Below are 21,900 nucleotides of genomic sequence, written 5' to 3'. Positions count from 1 at the left end.
CTGGCTTTGTGGCCTTGGAAAATTAATTATTAACTTTTTTCTGTACCAGGCACTTCCTAAAAAATCTTATACCACCTGGGAAGTTACCTAAACTTGATGAAATCAGCCTGGATAAAAGTTGATAATTGGAGTAATCAACCAAATACATGGTATATAGGATGTATTGTGCCATAAGAAATGGGGAAATTTGTACGAACTAATCCAAAGTGAAACAAAGAGAACCCAAGGAATAACTTTTAGAATAACGGGAGTGTTTTGAGGAAAAACAACTTTGAAAGACTCAGAAATTCTCCCTGATGAAATGATGAATTGGGATTTTAGAGGACTAAGAGAGTGTATACTAATTACCTTCTTCGATAAGGAAAGACCTGAAGTCTTTTTTGTCATAGGTGGGTTCATTTTTATGCTCTTCTCCTTCCTATCCATTTCTCCATAGCTATCAGGCAACTCTCAGAACATAATGGTCAGCTTATCTTGATCAGAGGCAAAACTTGTAAAAATATCATCTGCAAATAAAGTTTGTATATAGAAAAGGGCTTTCCAAATTAGTACAGGAGGCATGAAGAGAGGGGGAGGGAAAGTAATAGAAAGGGTAGTAATTTCACCAGGTCCTGCAGTATGGCAAGGTAGACATACAGAAAGCTATGTCCAAATGATGCGGGTTGTGGACCCTTTAAGAAACTAGTCCTTTCAGATTGATTTATTCTTTTCTGATTCCCAACCCCTCCTAGCTGATGCATTATCAGTTCAAGAAGCTAGGACCTTTGATTCACAAATCCTGGTCAAAAGCATACCTTTGAATTCCAATGGGAGATATCCAGGCTCTCACAACCCCCATTAGTCTAAGCCAACTTGGGCTGTTCCAGCCCCCATTCTAATGATCTGCTCAGATTTCCCAACCTCCACCAAGCAAATTCTAGCCCTCGATGGGCAAGGAGCCAATTTGGGACTCTACCCACAGGCCCCTTTAGCTAAATCTCTCATTATAAAAGAGCCAAAGTGGAGTCTTCTCTTCAAAGAGAGCCTAAACATGCCAGCCCCATGCCTGGCACCAAAGACTCTCTACCCACTGGAATCCTGTTTCCAGTACCCTCTTATCTCTACCTTCATCTTTTACTAACTAGACTTTAACCTTACTTCTAAACCCCATAATAAACCTCTTTTATCCATCTAGGTTTTCGGGTCTGTAAATTCCTTTACAGGGGACTCTGCACCGCCACTAGACCTTATTTAACTCCCTCTCCTTGCACTGAATCCAAAGGGGTTGCAGGGGAGCTCTATTTGACTCCCTTTACCCTGAACCTGCCACTAGACCTCAATTAAACCCTAATTCATTTAGGTACCCCAATTCTAAACCTCATCACAAGTAGTTCAGCAAAGCAGTTGTGACTTCAGCTGCTCAATACAGGGTAGCAGTATCTTTCACTTAATGTGTAGCTCCTCTTGCTAATCTGAGTTCTGCTTTTAATTTATCCTTTCCTCAACATGAGGAAAAACTACACTTTCCAACAGTCCCTACTACCAACATAGGTTAGAGAGGGAACACATAGAGCAAGATGTTCATTTTCAGACAGACCAATTTTTGAATTTTGCTCTTCCCCTTCTCCGCAACCTTTACCCTCATGGAAAATGTAGGAGGGGAAAAGGCCAGTAAGGTTGAGAGAGGCAGAAATGAAGCTTTTTTGATGCTTTTAAGAACAAAAGGAAAAACAGAAGCAGAACAACTTTGAAAGTTATACCTTTGATTATAAGGAAAAGGCAGGTTGTATACCAGAGAATAGGGGTTTCATGTGTAATCTTCCTTCTGCTCTGCTTTAATATTGAAATGATAATTTTATTTTGAAGTTTGAAATTTAAGTAAAAGAAAAAATGATCTATGTAGCAAGTATAATTCATTTGGGTTAGGAGAATGGGGAATATTGAAGTTAAAAGGAACAGACTGGTGAGTCTAAATTATAGACTCTGACTACTAAGACTCTTTCTTGTCCTGTCTTGGGGGGATGTGGGTGATATTATAGAAGAGTTGGGTTAGTCTGTCTGATTATTTCAAAATACTGAGAACTCTCTGGAGTGGCTGGGTCCCAGCAAATAAAAAGCTTGGGAACCTAGTTAGGTGCTAATTAAGAATAGCTATGAGGTAGGTGGCTTAAATTCTATCTAATTAATGCTGTGAAAACAGTTTCTGTAGCCTGTTAAAAATTTTGGCAAAGGCTTTAATCTTCCTCTGTATGGAGGATGGGCATAATATGTTAAAGGAAGCTTAGAAATGTCCTCCCCTTTTATAGTATCAAGTATTGTGGGCTTAGCTCCAGTGAGACTTTCCAAACTGAGACCTCTTGCTCCCTTTGAAATGCAGAAATATCTTAAGGCATTTTAGTGATCCTCTTGGACAAAGAAAATATTAGTCTCAGACACTCATATAAATGAACCCTGTGAAGTTACTTAAGATTCAGTCATGCCTTCCACAGACAGGACTTGGCTCCTTTGTTTTGGCCTCCTGGTTGGGTGTTCCTACTATACTTTGTTTAAATAATTAGTGATAGATACTGAGGTTTAGAGGAACCAAGGAGGGAGTAACAGTAGCATAAAACATAAAGCATTTGACAATCCTCTGCCTCCTGGATGGTTGCAGTGTTTTTTTTTTTTTTTTTTTTTTTACTTTGTTTTATAACTTGCCCCACTAGTGTTTATCTGGCCTTCAAGTAGGAAATACCTATGACTTGGATGAAACTTTTTTCCAATGAACTTTATAACATTCAGCAATATTCAAAAAATAATTTTAAAATTAATGTATAAAAGAATCATAAGCTTCCTTGTATATTTTGTTTTAAAATGTTATTAAATTTAATAAGGTGATAATAGTTGTATTGTCCTGAATTTTCTCTTTGTATGATAGTGCTTTTTTCTTTTGTATCTCACTGTTAATTTGCCTTCACTCTTATTTATAAGCATAGAAAAGCAAAACACTACTTTTCAATCTAGTAAATATCCTAAATTTAAGGCAATCTGTTCAGCCCTGAGGAAATGACTATTAAAGCTAGTCCTTACCTTTAGATAGCTAACTCTATATTGTATGCAGGTAACAAACATAAGGTGGGAGTTGGGGAGGAATGAAAATAAGAATAAAAGTATTCTAGGAAGGGGATCTAGAAAGACTTTGAAGTGGCCACTGAAGCTAAGCTTTAAAAGGAAGAGTAGATTCTACAAAGTAGGAATTAGAGACACCCTGTCAGATTAGAAATTCTTGTAATTCATTTTGGCTAGTTTGCATGTATGTGAAATAAAGGAAAGATAATAGAATCCTGGTTACCAAAGGCCATAAAAGCCAGTTTTGTTTTTTGTCCTAAAGACATTCTTGACTGCCAAAAGAGTGAGATTGTTGCTGATAGGATAAAGATTTGTGCCTTAGGAAGGTTTTTTTTGGCATCTTTGTGAAAGATAATTTGATGACTTTTTTTGTTGTTGTTGTTAAACATTTTTATTAATCATCTACTATGTATCAGTCACTGTGCTAAAGCACTGGGAATTGAAAAGTGACCATCCCTGCTATTAGGGTTACTTGCAATCTAATAAGGAAAACAACATGCAAATAACTACATATCGACAAGCTATATGTGGTATAAATTCTACATAACCAACACAGAAGGCAGCAGGATTGAGAGAGACCAGGAAAGGCTTCCTAGAACGTAGGGTTTTAGTTAGGACTTGAAGGAAGCCAGAGAAGCTAGAAGGTGGAGATGAGAAGAGTCACAAATAATGAAAATGCATGCGGCATCAAGAGATGGAGTGTCTTGTTTGAAGAACCATAAGGAGGCATCTAGATGGCACAGTGGATAATGCACTGTGCTTGGAATCAAGAAGATTCATATTTGAGTTCAAATTTGGCCCCAGATGCTAGCTGTGTGATTCTGGACAAGTCACTTAATTCTCTTTGCCTCACCTCCTCATCTGTAAAATGAGCTGAAGAAAAAAAGGTAAATCATTCCTGTATCTTTACCTAGAATACCCCGAAAGGCATCATAAAGAGGCAGACATGACTAAAACAACTGAACAACAATGATGGTAATTTCTCTGCATTAAAGAGTAGAGGGATAGGGATGATATATGCTATAAGATTGGACAGGTGATGGTAGGGGAAACATGAAGGGTTTTTGAGAGCAGCTCAAGGGCCTAAGTGTAATGTGAGACTTGGCAATGAAGTTTGTTTATTGATGTGAGAGCCAGGGTTTATATACTCTTTAAGCTAGTGTTGCAATAACACCAGATATTTCTAATTTACTTAGTGTACTTTCTATTGTTACATTCTAGCTAGACATTAACATTAATCAGTAACTAGCAATAATAATCTGTTTACTGCAACATAGTCACAAATTGTTGGTTTGTGATGACTTATTCTTGATACATGCATTCATCACCAAGGTTATCTTAAATTTGTATCAAACATGTTTTCCTGATGCCTAGATGTTCACATAGGTGACTTCCAGATATATTACATCCTTGTGCTAACAGAACTTCTTTGATCTATTGGATCAACATGTCCTGTCCTCCACCTTGGTCCTATTCTCCACCTTGGAAGAGTGGTGGGCATGCTACAAATCAATCCATAGTTGCACAGAGTATGTTAACCTCTGCATAGCTTTTTTAGGAAATCTGCTTGTTGCTGGCTCTCAACAGGTTTTGAATGTCAGAACAGAAGATTTATATTTAGTCCTAAAAGAGAAGGATTCATTGGAGTTTAAAAGGAGGATGACATGGCAGATTTCCATTATGTTGGGTTTTCCTCTTAACAACAAAAAGAGGAAAAAAATTTCACGAAGGGCATATATCCAGGTTGACTTGCAAACCTGAAGTTTTAGGAAATGTGATTTGGATTTGGAAGTGGTTATGCTATTTTAACTTATGATCTCGGATTTCATAGCTTATTTGGAAAAGGAAGAATTTGAATTGGATTGATCTCTCTGGTCCTTTCTTGCTGTCACTATTACACATCCCTATTTATCATGAAGGACAGTTGGTAGCTCAGTGGATAGACCCTTTAGACCTGGAATCAGGAAGACATCTTCCTTAGTGCTAATTTAGCCTCAGACACTATAGCTGTGATCCTGAGTAAGTCATTTAACCCTGTTTGCTTCAGTGGAGTGATAGGATTTTTGTATTCATGGCTCTTAGATTCATGAACCACATGCAAATAATTTCCTATCATCTTCAGAGATTACATCTGCAAAATGAGCTGGAGAAGGTAATGGCAAAACAAATTGGTATCTTAGCCAAGAAAAACCCAAATGAGTCAAACTAAACAATTGAATAACCACTACTTAAATGATCAGGAATAGGCCTGTACCCATCTTAGGGTGTTAACTCTAAGTGCTCTTCCTGATAAGGAAGATCTGGGAAATTTACTCCTAGCTCCCAAATCCTGGTTTCAGTGGATGCATTCTTTCTTTATTTTTGTTAAAGCTTTTTATTTACAAACCACACATGGGTTAATTTTTCAACATTGACCCTTGCAAAGCCTTCTGTTCCAAACTATCCCCTCCTTTCCCCTACCCCTTTCCCTAGATGGCAGGTAGTCCAATACATGTTAAATATGTTAAAATATATGTTAACTGTATAAATATGTACATATATATATATATATATATATATATATATATATATATATATATTTGGACTTATCTTGTTGCACAAGAAAAATTGGATCAAAAAGGAAAAAAACTGGGAAAGAAAACAAATTGTAAGCAAACAACAACAGAGTGAGAATGCCATGTTGTGGTCTGTACTCGGGTCCTGTGGTCCTCTCTTTGGGCATAGATGGCTCTCTTCATCATTGAACAATTGGAATTGGTTTGAATCATCTCATTGTTGAAGAGAGCACATCCGTTAGAATTGGATCATGGTATAGTCTTGTTGCAGTGTATAATGGTCTGGTTCTGCTCTCCAGGCTTCTCTGAAATCATCCTGCTGATCACTTCTTATAGAACAATAATATTCCATAATATTCATATACCATAACTTACTTAGCCAATGGGCATCTATTTAGTTTCCAGTTTCTGCCCACCACAAAGAGGGCTGCCACAAACATTTTTGCACATGTGGGTCCCTTTCCCTCCTTTAAAATCTCTTTGGGATATAGGCCCAGTAGTAACACTGCTGGATCAAAGGGTATGCACAGTTTGATAACTTTTTTTGCATAATTCCAAATTGCTCTCCAGAATGGCTGGATGTATTCACAATTCCACTAACAATGTATCAGTGTACCAGTTTTCCCACATCCCCTCCAACATTCATCATTATTTGTTCCTGTCATCTTAGCCAATCTGACAGGTGTGTAGTAGTATCTCAAAGTTGTCTTAATTTGCATTTCTCTGATCAGTAGTGATTTGGAGCACCTTTTCATATGACTACAAATAGTTTCAATTTCTTCATCTGAAAATTGTTCATATCCTTTGACCATTTCAGTGGATGCATTCTTGAGGATATTTCTAATGGGTAAGAACTTCAGGAATAAAAAGTTTATATAAGTGAGAGAAATGCAGAAAGGATACAATAAAGCACATAATAAAGTATTTTGTTGTACACAAAGCAGGTCAATAGGAAATAAAACCAGGATAGTTATATTATTACTATATTGAATTCAATATACATGTTTTTAAGAAACAGTTTTATCCTTTTTTTTTTTTTAAATTGAGCTGTTTGTATTTTATGTTTAGTAACTAACACATGTACTACATAACACATACTACAGACCACATGCTTGCTAACCACTTATCTCTTTTGATATTCACAAAACCCTGAGAGATAGGTGCTATTATTCTTAATTTACAGATAAGGAAACTGAAGCAAACAAATAAGTTTTAAGTTAAGTATCTGAGGCTTGATCTGAACTCAGGCCCAGTGCTCTATCCACTGAATTATCTGGACACAGGTAGTATGATTTGAATCCTTACTTGTAAAGTGAGGAAGCTATTGTAAGGCACTTCAGACTGTATTTAGTGGTGGAGATATTGGTTTAGATATTGGAAAAAACCTATTCAGGGGAGCTAATTTAGGCCTGGAGCCCAGGGCAGCTTGTTAAGGGTATGACTCGCTGACCATTGACACTTCACATATGTTGGACTCTGGCAGGTAGAAATCCTATACCCAACTGTGAGTCTAAAAAGGAGCTTTTGTTTTATTGATGATGAAAGGATTTTGGGAAAGCCTAAATGCACTGTACAAATGAGAGAATGAGGCTTGGATTACTATGATAGTTGCTATTTACTGGATAAAATACTGAGCCTAACTTTGGATATAACTTTTGTCAGAACATGAGCAAATCAACACATCACAAGGAAAACGAAACTACTTTCTTAGGCTGGGGTTGTGGGTTGGCTAAGTCTGTTCTGAGAAGTTTCTTATAGGGGAAAATCCACACATACTTAGACACCCTAATGCAGGTTTAAGTACCTAGTGCCTGGATCAAAAACAATCTTAGCCAACCCCCTATCACGTCTACGAGGTGTTGAAATACTTGTTGCAAGGTTACACTGAATCAGTAAGAGACCTCATGACTTCTAGCTGCTGCTTAGTCAGGAAAACACCTTGGGACCTACTTACCACAGACATTACTATAATATCTGCAGCAAAACATTTGGACTGAACATCTCCCTCCTCCACTCAACTATTGACCTGCCTGATTTCCTTTAAGTCTCAACTAAAATTTTTTCCTATCATAGCTTTTAAAGTTTTTATTTTTTTTTTAAATTCCAAATTCCTCCTTCCTCCTGCCCCCTCCCCCACTCACTGTCTGAGATCATATTTGAATCCAGATCATCCTGACTCTAGACCCACCTCTAAACCACCTAGCTGCTTCTACTAATTATTTCCTTTTTATCCTGTATATGGCTTGCTTTGTTGTTATATTTGTTTGCTTGGTCTCTCCCCTTCTCCCCTCCCCCAAGCTATAAGTCTCATTGAGGATAGGGAATGTCTTGCCTCTTTTTGCATCCCCAGCACTTCGCATAATGCCTGGCATATGTTGTCATCATCATTCAGTTTTTTTTAATTGGGCCAGATTCTTCATGACCCCATTTGAGATTTACTTGTCAAAAATACAGGAGCAGTTTTTGTTTGTTTTTTTTTCAATGAGGTCAAGTTTGAATGGTCATGGGGAGGCACTTAATGTTTGTTTAGTAATTGATTAAGGTCCCACTTTTGAATAACATTGCTAGATATTAGAAGGCATGAAGTTGATAAGATTTTGCCCCAGACTTGTTAGGGAAAAGGGGAGGGTAGTGTGGTAGAAAAAAGAAATGATTTGAGGTCAAAGGACCTGGATTCAAACCTCAGATCTTACCTCTGTGACTTTGGGCAAGTTGTTCCAATTACCTCCTTCAAAATAGCTTTAGGATTCTACACATGAATAGATTTTGCCGCCAAGGAAATTTTTTCCTCTTTTTTTTTTTCCTCAAAATATTCATGGATGGATAATTTTTAACATTCACTTTTGCAAAACCTTGTGTTCCTTTTTTTCCTTCCAACTTCCTCCCCTACATGGCAAGTAATCCAATATATGTTATTCTTCTATACATAGTTCCATAATTATCATGCTGCACAAAAAAAAAAAAAATCAGATCAGAAAGGGAAAAAAATAGAAAACAATGCAAGCAAATAACAAAAGTGAAAATACTATGTATCAAGGAAATTGAAGGCGCTTGGTTAATAAGTAGTAAGCAGTGCCAAGGAACTGATTATCTAAGCCATCTATCTGACTACAAATTTAATGTTCTTTCCACTTTATCTCACTGAGTCAGATATGAAGAGTGGGTAGTCCTCTCCCACATTCATCTTCAATTTAATTGCTATGAGGAATTTTTCATTGACAAAATGCAACTATCTTGTAATTTTATCTTTAAAGAGTAATGTGGGCCTTTTGAGGTTTTCATGTATCTGTAAATAGCAACTCGGACTAAACCCGGGTTTCCTTTTTTCCTTTTTTTTTTATTTCTTGGTTATACATATAATTAATTTTTTTTTTTTTTTTTTACATAATTCTTTGTGAGTTATGTTTGGAGAGAAATCAGAAGAAATCCAGGAAAAACCACTAGAGAAAAAAAAAGAGGAAAGGAAAAAAAAAATGAACATAGCATGTATTGATTTACATTCAATCTCCATAGTCCTCTCTCTGGATGCAGATGGCATTTTCCATCCAGAGTTTTATTGGGATTGCTTTGGATCACAGAATTGCTAAGAATCAAGTCTTTCCATAGTTGATCATCCCACAATTTTGTTATTGTATATAATGTGTTCCTGATTCTGCTTGTTTTACTCAGTATCAGTTTGTGTAAATCTTTCCAGGCCTTGCTAAAATCAGCATGTTCATAATTTTTTTGTAGAACAATAGTATTCCATTACTTTAGCAATTACCCAGTTGATGGGCATCTACTCATTTTCCAATTCTTTGCCACCACAAAAAAGAGCTGCTACAATTTTGCACATGTGGGTCCTTTTCCCTTCTTTAGGATTTCTTTGAGCCACAGACCTTTAATAATGACATTACTGGATCAAAGGGTATGCACAATTCTATAGTCCTTTGGACATAGTTCTAAATTGCTGTCCACAATTGTCTAATTATTTCACAACTCCACCGATATCCCTGCCAACACTTGTCATTATCTTTTCCTGTCATCTTAACCAATCTGATAGGTGTGAGGTGGTACCTCAGAGTTTTTAATTTGCATTTCTCTAATCCATAGTGATTTAGAGCATTTTTTCATATGACTATAGATAGCTTTATTATCTTCATCTAAAAATTGCTCATATCCTTTGACCATTTATCAGTTCAGGTGAACTCAGGTGTTTTTTTTTCTTTCTTTCTTTTCTTCTTTTTTTTCCCCTGAGGCAATTGGGGTTAAGTGACTTGCCCAGGGTCACACAGCTAGGAAGTGTTAAGTGTCTGAGACCAAATTTGAACTCAGGTCCTCTTGACTTCAGGGCTGGTTCTCTATCTACTGCCTCACCTAGCTGCTAAAAATTATTAAAATTTAAATAAGTTAAATATAAGCTAATCCATGAATTAGGAAACTACCATTTTTGTCAGGGAAACGGCTTAGCTCAGGTAAAAGGTCAGAGCTGGAAAAGACCTTGGAGAGTCCCCTTATTTCACACACAAAAAAAAGGAACTAGAAGGGCCCTAAAAGGGGAGATGTTTTTGAAAAGATTTAATTTTTGTTTTTCATCACTCTCGTTTTGCAATATATATCTCTACCCCAACTTCTAGGGCAGGTAGGTGGTAAAGAGTCAATAGAGTGCTTTTGACAATAGAGTCAAGAAGATGAGTTTTCCTAATTTCAAACCTGGCCTTAGACACTTACTAGCTTTGTGACTCAAGTCACTATCTCAATTTCCTCATCTGTAAAAGGAGCTGGAGATAGAAATGGCAAACCAGTCCTTCATTTTTGCCAGGAATACCCCAACAATTGACTGAACAAAAACTGAAACTACTTTTGGCCAAGGATTTAAAAAGGACAGGGAGGGGATAGAAGTTCAGTCAAATTAATTTGAGACTTATTCTAATTGCTACTGGGCTAAGCCTGGTCATCTATAATTAGTGATATTTTTTAGTTTTCTCTTCAAATCCTACTTTGTAGCCCAGTAGATAGTCTGATTTCTAATCTTGCCTTTGACCCTTATTAGCTGTGTGATCCTAAGTAATTCACTTACCTTTTCAATCTGTTTCCCTCTCCATAAAATGATATGATAGCACTTACCTTACGGATTTTCTATGAGGATCCAATAACATAATAATATAAAAAGTTGTGATTTTGGTACATATTTCCTTTCATAATGAATAGGGGATGCAGGGAGTTTTCCTGGAAGCCAAGAGATATGAGGAAGTGATTGTGAAAGTGATTGGGAGCCTCTGCCCTGTGACCTCATCTTGCCACTCTAGGGCCCAAAAGGGGAACAGGGACAGAGATATTCTATGAAGAGTGTTAGTGGCGTGAGGTTTTTCATATTATGTTACTTTGTTGGTAATTTTGTCTTGCAAAGACTGTAAACTGATACATAATCATCTCCTTTTGAGCAACAGCTCGCCTGGCTAAAGCTTCTTTATGGTGAGAAGCCAGCCAAGATTATTACAAAGGACTTGGAGGGGAGTGGAACGAGGTGCACACACAGCTTTGGTTTCTCAGAAATTCAAACATGGCTTTGAGCTCTTTTAAGAAGGGGAGATCGCCCAGAGTGGGTGCATGGAACCTGCTGAATAAATAGATGAAAAGGCATTTACTAAGCACTCTAGGAGCTTATCCAGTTGGAGGAGGTAGTGACACAAAAGAAGTCGTAAGGGTACAGTGATTGAGTCCCTAAATTAGAAGACATTTCCAGGCATCTAGAGGATATTAGCAGCTAAGTAGTCCAGTGAGTAGATTCTTGGGCTCAGAATTCAAAAAGAACCTCAGACGCTTATTAGCTGTGTCGGTAAGTCACTTAACCCTCTGCCTTACTTTCCATGATTGTAAAATGAGGAAAATAACATCTACATCTCAGTTGTAGTGAGTTGATCTTTGTAAAGCAGTTAGCATAGTGCCTGACACATAGTAGGTGCTTATAAATGCTTGTCTTGGGGCAGCTAGTAGTGGTTACAGAACTAGCCCTGAAGTCAGGAGGACCAGAGTTCAAATTTGATCCCAGATACTTAACACTTCCTACTTGTGTGATTCTGGGCAAGTCACTTAACTCTAATTGCCTCAGTAAAACAAACAAAAAACAGGAAAAAAAAAATGCTTGTCATCTTCTCTTTGGCAGAGCAATGGTAAGCCAAATTTGCAAGCAATACCTAGATTTGAATTTCAAACTCCAAAGCATCTTAAAATCAGGCTTCAAGCCAGTTTCCTAGTCTATGGAATAATTAACTGGATGATAAATGAAATTCTTTCTCCAGATGGTGTGATCTTAGATACAAAATAACTTGAGTGCTTTAAATATAATCCCTTATTTCATAAAGACACCTCAGAGAGTAAAGTGACTTAACCTGAGGTTGCCTAGAAATAATTAGGAAGTTACCTTAGTCACATCTTCCAAAAGGAGACACTATGAGGCCAAGAGAAGAAGTTATTATACTACTTTTTAGATTCCTAAGTATCTGTTTTAGGCTTTTTGACTCTTAGAAACAATGTGACTTACGTCAGACAACAAAAAATTTCATGAAGTTGTTTTTTTTTTTTTTTTTTTTTTTTTTTTTTTTTTTTTTCTCTTCCAGGTAAATCAGGAATTCATTCACCAAAATGTGGCGGTTCTTGGCCACTCTGTGCAGCCTGGTTGTACTGACCAGTGCTCGGAATACATTGTCCTTCCCTCCTCTTTCAGATGAAATGGTCAACTATGTCAACAAGCTCAATACTACATGGAAGGTTTGTCTTGGGAATGTGCAGCCACTAACTAGGCTATTGGGAGGAAAAAGTACTTTATTAAAAAAAAAAAGAGAGAGAGAGAAAGCAATATGAAAATATAGGCTATATGCAAAAGTAATTCTTTTTCCTCAGTATTTTCCAAATACCCGTTACATACAAAGGTAGCTTTCAGTGTTCATTTTTGTAAGACTTTGTATTCCAAATTTTCCTTATAGATTAATGTGAAGATCCAGGCTAGCTCCTCTGAAGGGCTCAGAATAAGTCCTTGTCAGGATAAGCAAAAATCTTTACCCCACGTTTTGGGCGCCAAAATATAAAGTTCTTGAATTGTGAGGGTCCGGTTGTCTGCTCAATTATAATCCTTCTCTGGGAGGAGATCTGTAAAATCTTTTCCTCTGTGCACAAGTTTCTTGGGAGCTCTGAATCTCTTCCAGCTCTTGTCCTTCCCCAAATCAGACTGGTCTCCTTTCAGCCTGCCTGGCGTCACAACTCTATCCCAGAGTTGATTCCCTCAGACCCAATGCTGTCCTTCTTTTATCCTCCCAGAGAATAGGCATGTGAGAACTCAATGGGGCGTGGAGAAATACTTCCACCAATGAACTTGCTCCTCTTAGAATTCCTAAGGTGTAATCTCTCTTTAATTGCCTGAACCAAAGGTCTGAGCCAGAGAACTGTCAAGTCAACCTGAGTTCTCACCTTGTAATCCTTACAGGTTAAACTCTTGAAATATGCAAGAGTATTTAAGGCTAATGTGAATCCACTGTTAGAATGAGGCTTAAGATTGTAGGAGGCTGGAGGAAAGAACTGTATCAGCAACAGTTTCAGAATTAACTATACTTGCATGTAGCCCACATAGGATCATCCTTTTAGCCTACTTCATTTAACATTTATTCTGGTCATCTTAGTTCTAAGTAATTCTAGAAATTTTCCTCATTTATAACTAAAGTTGTAACTGCCATTCATTAAGCTTTAAGCCTCCAGCTTGTTTACTAACAAATTGGAGAAACCTTTTTTCCATAAGTATGATCCACTGTTCATCCTCTTTCTGATAGTTTCATTTGATCTCTCTTCAACCACCTAGAATTACAATTAAAACTTCTAGTGTCCTACAAATTCCTTATAGAATAAAAGTTTAACTATATCTCTTCAAAATTTCAAATCCTCTATAGTATCTGTAAGTGAGGCTATTGAAGCTAGTGTTCTCCAAGTTGTGGGACTGTTAGTAGAAAACTAGCTGGATAGAGAAGGTAGAAGGTATCTTATTTTGTTAAAATATACCTAATGATTATCTACCACTGGGACAAACTCAGTAACACAGAAATGACTATTGAAGATGAATTTTCTTTGTGGGGGGGAGGGACTTTTTTTCCTTATTATATAGCTCAGTAATGACCAGTAAATTTTGTTTTAGGCTGGGCATAACTTCCGTAATGTGGAGATGAGCTACGTCAAGAAACTCTGTGGTACCATCATGGGTGGAGCCAAGCAACTACCTCAGAGGTATTGAGTGATTGGAAAGGTACAACCTGAGGGAGAAGAGAGTATTGGTGGCGAAGTCCTGACCTTGAGCATTCAGAATACAGGGCTACAAGATGCCATCTAAGTATTTATTTCATTTCCACTATAACGTGATTCTTCTGTGCATAAATGTCTCAGAAGTTTTTAACTTGATGCATATAAATTAACACAGGCCTAAGCCTTGAGAGTATCACAGGGACCAGTGAGATGTAGTTATGAGAAAATCTGCTAGGCCTGAAGGCATTTGGGTCTAAGGCAAATTGTTGCCACCTGGACACCCTGTTTTCTTATTGCTGTTTAGTCTTAAGAGCCATGCTCCCTTTCCCTCCCACCCCCTGTTAATCTTTGGGATATTGGGAGAGGCAGAACAGTCCCATTTGGTTTCTTGAAACAAAGTTGTGTTCTTTTCTCAGAATGATGTTGGCTGATGACATGAAACTACCAGAAAACTTTGATGCACGAGAACAGTGGCCAAACTGCGCAACTATCAAGGAAATTCGAGACCAGGGCTCCTGCGGCTCCTGTTGGGTAAGAATGAGGGCATAGAAACAAGGTACTATAGACTACAGAACTATCTCAGACTTGGAGTAAAGGGAAACCTAGAAAGATTATTTCCATTTTATATGTAAAGGCAAGTGAAATAATATTTAGACTCTTTCAGGGGATAATACAAATAAAATGCTTAAAGTCTATAAACATGAGATACTTAAACCTCAAAAACTCTTTCCCTTCTTAAGGCCTCATTTTTTCCCCTCTGTAAAATAGATTAGATATATTTCCCTCCCTCTGTCTCTCTCCCCCCAACTCCTTTCCTCACCTCCCTCTTCTCCATTCCTTCCTCCCCCCACCCCAATAAGGTAACTTGTTCAGTGTCACACAGCTAGTAAGGGTCAAGTCTGGATTTGAACTCAAGTCCTCCTGACTCCAGAGCCCACATAGTTGAATCCTAATTGCTCCTAATTGATTTTTTTAAGATCTCTTTCAGTTTCCCTTCTGTCACTGCTGTATTGCTCTGTGAGAAAGCACCGTCTTTGTTATCCAATTATAGCATTAGGAAAAATTAACAGGGAATGGGGTATTTTTAGGGGGAGAAAGGAAAAGATGGGCTCTTCTGTCCAGAGAAAATTTCTTAAATTCAGCACCGACAGAGAAGGATAGCACATTATATTTGGGATTGTAGTTGTGGTTACCCAGTTATCACCCCTAGATACTGATACAGTATTCTTGGTTATCTCACTCATACACTTCATTTTTTTTTGCCTCTGCTTGGATTTGCTTCCATAGGCATTTGGAGCTGTGGAAGCCATTTCTGACAGGATCTGTGTGCACACTAATGGGAATACCCATATAGAAGTGTCTGCTGAGGACCTGCTTAGCTGCTGTGGATTACAGTGTGGGGAAGGGTAAGTTTTGGTCTTACAAGATAGAGAGGATTGAGGCCCAAGAGTAAGTAAGCATTAGCTTTTAGTTTCTTCCCATGATGACTCCTGAGAACCAGTGGGAAATGGAAACAGTTAGAGCTATGTAATCCATGAGCATTAGAATCTGCCTTTCCTTGAGAATACAATTATCTGTCTTGATATATGTATGGTGTACGCCAGCCCTGAAAGGATATGCTAGAGAGGGACACCGTTGTTGTTAGGGTAGAGATCCAATCTTTTGATGTTGAAGTGTGATCATAAAATGTTTGGAAAGATAATTCAAGAACAAGCATCAAGGTTTATCTTTTAGGATAGAGAAGGTTATAACAAGCAAAAAAGGAAAGAATTCTGTACTGTAGAATCAAAAGACCTGAGTTTTGTCTAAACAGTGGATGTGTTTGAGCAAGTCACTTATCCTTTCCTGGTGTTAGTTTCCTTCTTAATGTGAGGGGGCTTGGACTAGCTGACCCCTACAGTGCCTCCCTTATCTCCCTTAAGAATCAAAGATTTGATTCTCAAAACCCATGTGGGTTTTGTGCTTTGTTTTTGCAGTTATTTTGAAAAAGTATACATGCAAATAAGATAAGTTTGGATGCAGTATGTCACCACCCAGCAGAAAGTCTGGCTCTTAGAAAGTTATTATTAAATATTAAGCTGTCAAACCAAGTAGAGAATCAATCAATCAATCAGTGGTGATTTGACTGCCAAAAAGCTGATGTCATCTTGAATATCTAGGACAAGGGGAGGTAATATACTAGTCTGACTTCATTTTGATTATTGTATTCACTTCTGGATGCCACTGTTTAGAAAAATGTTACTCAAAGATCAGGGAACTAGTTTGGCTGAAACTTAGGGGGGAAAAAAATATACACATTAAATGTAATATGTAAATATGTGTAAATGAAAGGTCCACTGTAGAGAAGAGGAATTAGATTTGACTTTCTTGTTCCTAGGCATGGAACTTGTCTCTAGGAGCCATAAACAAAAGTTAAAAATAGATTTCAGATTGACTTAAGAAATATCTTACTACCAAGTAGGATGAGTTCACTGTTACTAGCAGTTTTCAAGCAGAAGGATTAAAGAAATCCTATGATCCCAACTCTCTTCTATGATTGGTCTTCTAATCTTCCAGTTTCTCCTTTTCCCATAAAAGGAGATAGATCTAATGCTATAAGGCTCCCTTTAGTTTTCAAGGAAGGATTTGCTTTAACTAGCCCATTGATTATGGTCATTTCTACCTAAGAGATAAAATACTAGTATCAGAAGTTTAAGTATTGTTCATCTAATCTTATTAACCCTTCTAGTAATAGGTACCTTACTAATTACTGAAATAGCTTATACTTATCTGGACTTGTCTCCCAGTTGTAATGGTGGCTTTCCTGCTGGAGCTTGGAAGTATTGGATCAAGAAAGGCCTTGTATCTGGTGGCCTCTATGATTCCCATGTGGGTAAGTATGTATTCATGGGTTTTTTAAGTGTCTTTCTTGCCTACAACTTAGTTATGGTAGGATTAGGGGAAAAAAGGAAGAAAGGAGCTTTGATTTTTATCCTTTTGATTATCTGAGTAGATTTCTGAAAGAGAATTTCCTCTGGTCCCTCAGGGAGATCATTAGACTAGAATAGCTATATAACTTTGGACAAGTCCCTTTTTCACCTTCTATGAAATGACAGTAATATCCATCCTTGTTTCTCTATAGTGAATGGGATATTAGATCTGCAACTTCCCTTCTTTGCTGAGGTAGGAGATTATGGTTGTAGATTATTATATATGCCCTTATTTAAGTTAATTGGTTTTTTTCTGAACTATTTTTCCTTAGCTATTTGCCCAATTTAATTTTTTTAAAAAGAAAGAAAACTTGAAAAATGGAGTAAAGTGAATGGGGGGAAATATTTTTAAAAGACTTTGGAGCTAGAGATACATGTTCTATTCACATTTTCTTTAAACAGGAAGGTTGAGATTTTAGACAAATTGGATCTTAATTTGGTTGAGCCAAATTCTTGTGAAGTCTTCCAGCTCCATCAGTAATAACATAGGTACATATGATCTCTTAGGTGGGGAAGTGAGGGGAGATACATTAGGAATTGCAAGTGATAGAAGGGAACAAAGATCAAAAAGAAATTAAAGGAATAAAGCCCAATGTAAGTAAATGTTGAATAAAGAAAATTGCCAATGTGATACTTTCTTTACATAAATATTTTAGGTTGACATTTTCCCAGTTTAAATGGGATGGATAAAAAGATTAAAAGGATGTATTGGTTCTTCTCATTCTTAATATTATAAATTCTGTTACTGTAATATCCTGCTTATGAGTTCATGGGAGAAATACAATTAAGTGCCACAGGATAAATTGGTTCCAAGAAGGCCTTTCCTAAGAACCAAGGCACAAAGTAGAAGTAGATAAAATCTTAACCCCATTGCTATTTGTTTCTATTAGGCTGCAGACCTTACTCCATTCCTCCCTGTGAGCACCATGTGAATGGCTCCCGCCCTGCCTGTACTGGAGAGGGAGGAGATACCCCTAAATGCAACAAGAAGTGTGAAGCAGGCTATTCTCCTGACTACAAAGATGACAAACACTATGGTGAGCACGACTCAGGATTTGTATTGTATATATGAAGAGCCAGAATTAGCAATAAATCTTTCTTTTCCCTTACAGGGCCTGTGGGGTTGGGCCTTCACATCCTACATCAGCTCAAGTTTTAAGCTGGAGGTTGACTAGGCGTATGCAAGACTTTAAATAAAATCAAGGGAAATTCTGATGAACAAGGGAAAGCAGATGCATTTTGACATCCAGATTTTGTGACCCATGTAGCTCTTGAAGTGAAGCTGGTCTGATTTCATAGAAATTGGGGGCTCAGAAAATACACAGCCTTCTCCCTTGTCCACAGTGCTCTGTTTATAAATGTTTGGGCAGAAAGAATATATTGGACAATCTTTCAGCAACTGGCAGCACAAAACTGCAGTCTTGCTTTGGATGCTAAGAATGGTGAAAATAGGACAGGGAAAAGAAGGCAGATTGAAATGAAGTTGCAGTTGTCCTTATCCTGTTGAGTGTGGAGTGGATAAAAATCAAGATGACTATTTTGTCTTTCAGGATCAACCGCTTACAATGTACCTTCAAGTGAGAAGGAGATCATGGCTGAGATCTACAAGAATGGCCCTGTAGAGGGAGCTTTTATTGTGTATGCTGACTTCCTCCAGTACAAGTCTGGTGAGTTGAGAAAGTAGAACTTGTCCAGAGAAGGCCAGGGAGAGCCATCAGGTAAAGTGTTTGGTAGAAGTGACTGTCTAGTTGACGTGTTCACACTAAATAATTGTTCTTGAGCTTCCAAATCCAGTATTCTTTCTACCCTTCCCTTCCCACTCTTTTTCCTAATGATAAAGCTTTCTGGCAAACAGATGATTAATGTTGATAGATGTTAAAGTCTCAGTTCACACATCTCTTTCTTGCCTGAAGTCCCAGGTGGTCTTCCTTCTTTGCTCCCTTCATTATGCATGCTTTTTAGAAGGAAGCTTTCATGCTTTTTCCTTTATAACTAGAGTGAGAGCTCATAAGTGTTGCTTGATTTTAAGAACCATGAGACTGTTGAACAACCATAAAGGCTACTTCTGAGGACAAAAGTTCTTTGCAGGAGTTAGGAGGAAGGTGATATGAAGTTGGGGGGAGACAGAGATTAATTGCCTTGGACCATGAGCCAGCATCAAACACCCCATTGTACTATTCCCAGGAGTATACCAACATGTGACTGGAGACATGCTTGGAGGCCATGCCATTCGTATCCTAGGCTGGGGTGTGGAAGATGGTGTTCCTTACTGGCTGGCTGCCAACTCCTGGAACACAGATTGGGGTGATAATGGTGAGTAAAAAGAGCTAGTAAGCTACATACAAAAATACTTGTCTGCCTTTTTCCAAGGGCTTATGAAGTAACAGTACAAATCCAAAAGTTAGCAAATCATTTGGAGTCCGGAAGTAAGGGAAGTTCAGCCCCACCTAGCTTCTATCATAGGTTGTTTGACCCTGTAAAAATACCTAATACCCTAATTATCTCACCAAAAAGGAGTTAAAGCCAGCTAGGAACTCATAGAGGTGAGGAAAGTGGACATGAATTTCTCATGTCCTTGAGATAAAACCTGGCAAGAATTTTATCCCCATAGCTTTCCCTCAAGAGGTTGCTCTAGAGAACTTTCAGAAGGCACTGGAAAGAGTTGTGATTTGAGATTGAGGATAGTTTACTTACATTGCTTATCCCAGAAAAGAGAGATTGGGAAAGAGGTATTTGTGTGGGTATTTTATCTTAAATGGATAAGTGAGAGTTAAGTGTCAGTACTTATTGGAGTGGATTTCAGAGTTTATGTGTGTTTGTTTTGTTTTGTTTTTTTTTTTTTTTTTAGGTTTCTTTAAAATCCTTCGGGGAAAGGATCATTGTGGAATAGAATCTGAAATAGTAGCTGGAATTCCTCGAACAGAGCAATATTGAAAGAAGATCTAATCTGCTATTTGCCCAATTTAACTTTTTAAAAAAGAAAACTTGAAAATGGGAGTAAGGTGAATGGGGGGGGGAAATGAATATTTTTAAAAGACTTTGGAGCTAGAGATACATGTTCTATTCACATTTTCTTTAAACAGGAAGGTTGAGATTTTAGACAAATTGGATCTTAATTTAGTTGAGCCAAATTCTTGTGAAGTCTTCCAGCTCCATCCGTAATAACATAGGTACATACTTCTTGGTCTGACTCCATCTAATAATGCATGCCATTTCAAGTTTTAAGTAATTCTGTGAATAGCACATAGCACTGCTGGTAAATAGGCTGTGTACTAGGTCTAGAGATCTATGATGCTTTCTTTAAAAAAGTCTCCCAATTCCCAATTGTCATGCTTCTGCAGTTCCTTCCACCTCCCCTTCAACCACTACCAGTCTTTTAGGAGTATCAAATAGCCAGGAACCAACAAACCAACAATGATTCAAGGGAAAGGTGGTTTTTTGTTTTCAAATTTTATCCCACAGGAATGAGGATTTTTAAAAATGTCTTGAGCAAGAAGGATTCTGATTCTCAGAAATCAATTTGATTTCCCACACAATTTTGTTGGGGGGGGGGGGCCCTCAAGGCTTTAGCCTCTTAATCTGTCCCAAGTCTCACTACTAACAATCCCATACTTGTCCTTAGATCACTTTTAGAATCAGTCAACCTGAACCAATCGAGCTTTGCAGTATTGCACGTATATTTTTTGTGTTTTTTGTGAAGAGATACCAATAAATATAGAGATCTCTATTTTTGTTTAGTATACCTTGGTTGATCATACAAAGAAGAGTTTGCCAGGATCATTTGTACTCAATAGATTTAAGTCTGAGCCTATGGAAAAGAAAGCTAGATGGGTAAACTCTCCCCCCCACTCCACCCCAAAGGCAATTTTCCCTCTGCTGATGTCTCTGGGAAAGGTGGAAGATGAGCAGAACTTTGTGGCCACAGGAGAAACAAGCTCTACTGTTCTTTAATCTCTCAAGCAATTTAACCTTAATATTGGTTTTTAGTGACTGAAATGAAACCCAGAACCCTTGTGCCAATAAAAGACTTCTTACTTAGTTTTGTTTTTCTTGGTGGATAATTGTGGGGAGGGATATGGTATTTCTCCTGAAACTAAAAAGTGAATGTTAAGGGTTTTAAATAAAGCCAATTCTTTTGTTTTGTAGATTCTTTTGGTAGTCTCAAAGCTCAAGAATACTCTCAGAATTTAATTTTTAAATACATAAAAACAGCTTATGCTTTTATACCTTTATTTTATACATTTCTGAAATACCTTACTTTTTAAGCCCTTATAAACCACAATAATCTTTTTGAGTGAGTTAGTGAAGATGAAGTCCTTTATATTTTAGTCGAAGAAACAGATGGCTAATCAAAGTGTAGTGATTTAATTATGACAGGTATTAAAATGGTACAGACAGGTTCTGAGCTAAACAGTTCACTACAAATTTACTAATATATTTAACTTCCCTCATTCAGGGAATCTTAAATATTATTACCTCGGGTTACAGAATTGTATTAATGTTGAATGATTTCAAATAATCTCAATAAAAGCCTTTTATTTTGCTCATTTTTTCCCCTCTAGGCATGATAAATAATAATGGACACATTTTTGTTGTTCCTGCCTGATCTGTATCCTCTGCTTCCTTCAAATTTTAAGAAAACAACAAAACTTCTGACCCTTTCTTTCTCTGAAAGTTTATGCTGTATTCAACAGTTGTGATCCTACTACCAAAGAGGGGTGTTGTTTTGTTTTTTTTGCTTTATGGTTCTTCCTGTATACATTGCCACCTCTAATACTGTTGTAAGGTTAGAATATGATACAGATGTAAAAATAGAAAATTCTATAAATGGATAAATTTAATGATAAATGGAGGAAAAGATTTAAACAATCCTATGAAACAGCATGGCTTGGCTCAAAAATAATTTTTTTCTCCCAAATCACACATGAAAAACATGTAGAGGTGGGACACTGTTGACTGTTAGTTTTACTGACCTTGGCTACAACAGTTCTAGCTGAACGTTAAGGGAAAAAGAAATTTGTTTT

At 37.4% G+C, this 21,900-nt stretch overlaps 1 protein-coding gene across 1 annotated transcript in view; it reads left to right on the top strand.

The window, feature by feature from the left end:
• CTSB (cathepsin B) overlaps positions 1-20,914 on the top strand; it is a 30,320-nt gene extending 9,406 nt beyond the window's left edge. Inside the window, exons 2-10 of the mRNA XM_074287937.1 lie at positions 12,242-12,392; positions 13,804-13,892; positions 14,324-14,438; positions 15,195-15,313; positions 16,694-16,779; positions 17,767-17,913; positions 18,427-18,543; positions 19,061-19,189; positions 19,725-20,914. Of these exons, the coding sequence (XP_074144038.1) occupies positions 12,267-12,392; positions 13,804-13,892; positions 14,324-14,438; positions 15,195-15,313; positions 16,694-16,779; positions 17,767-17,913; positions 18,427-18,543; positions 19,061-19,189; positions 19,725-19,810 (1,014 nt within the window). The 5' untranslated portion in view covers positions 12,242-12,266 and the 3' untranslated portion in view covers positions 19,811-20,914. The remainder of the gene's footprint in view (positions 1-12,241; positions 12,393-13,803; positions 13,893-14,323; positions 14,439-15,194; positions 15,314-16,693; positions 16,780-17,766; positions 17,914-18,426; positions 18,544-19,060; positions 19,190-19,724) is intronic.
• The last annotated feature ends 986 nt before the right edge of the window (positions 20,915-21,900 follow it).

This window comes from Sminthopsis crassicaudata, chromosome 2 (genome assembly GCF_048593235.1).
Source record: "Sminthopsis crassicaudata isolate SCR6 chromosome 2, ASM4859323v1, whole genome shotgun sequence".
In the NCBI taxonomy this organism is placed as follows: domain Eukaryota; kingdom Metazoa; phylum Chordata; class Mammalia; order Dasyuromorphia; family Dasyuridae; genus Sminthopsis; species Sminthopsis crassicaudata.
The sequence above is the reverse complement of the archived record's forward strand: the minus strand, read 5'-3'. Positions and strand labels throughout refer to the sequence as shown.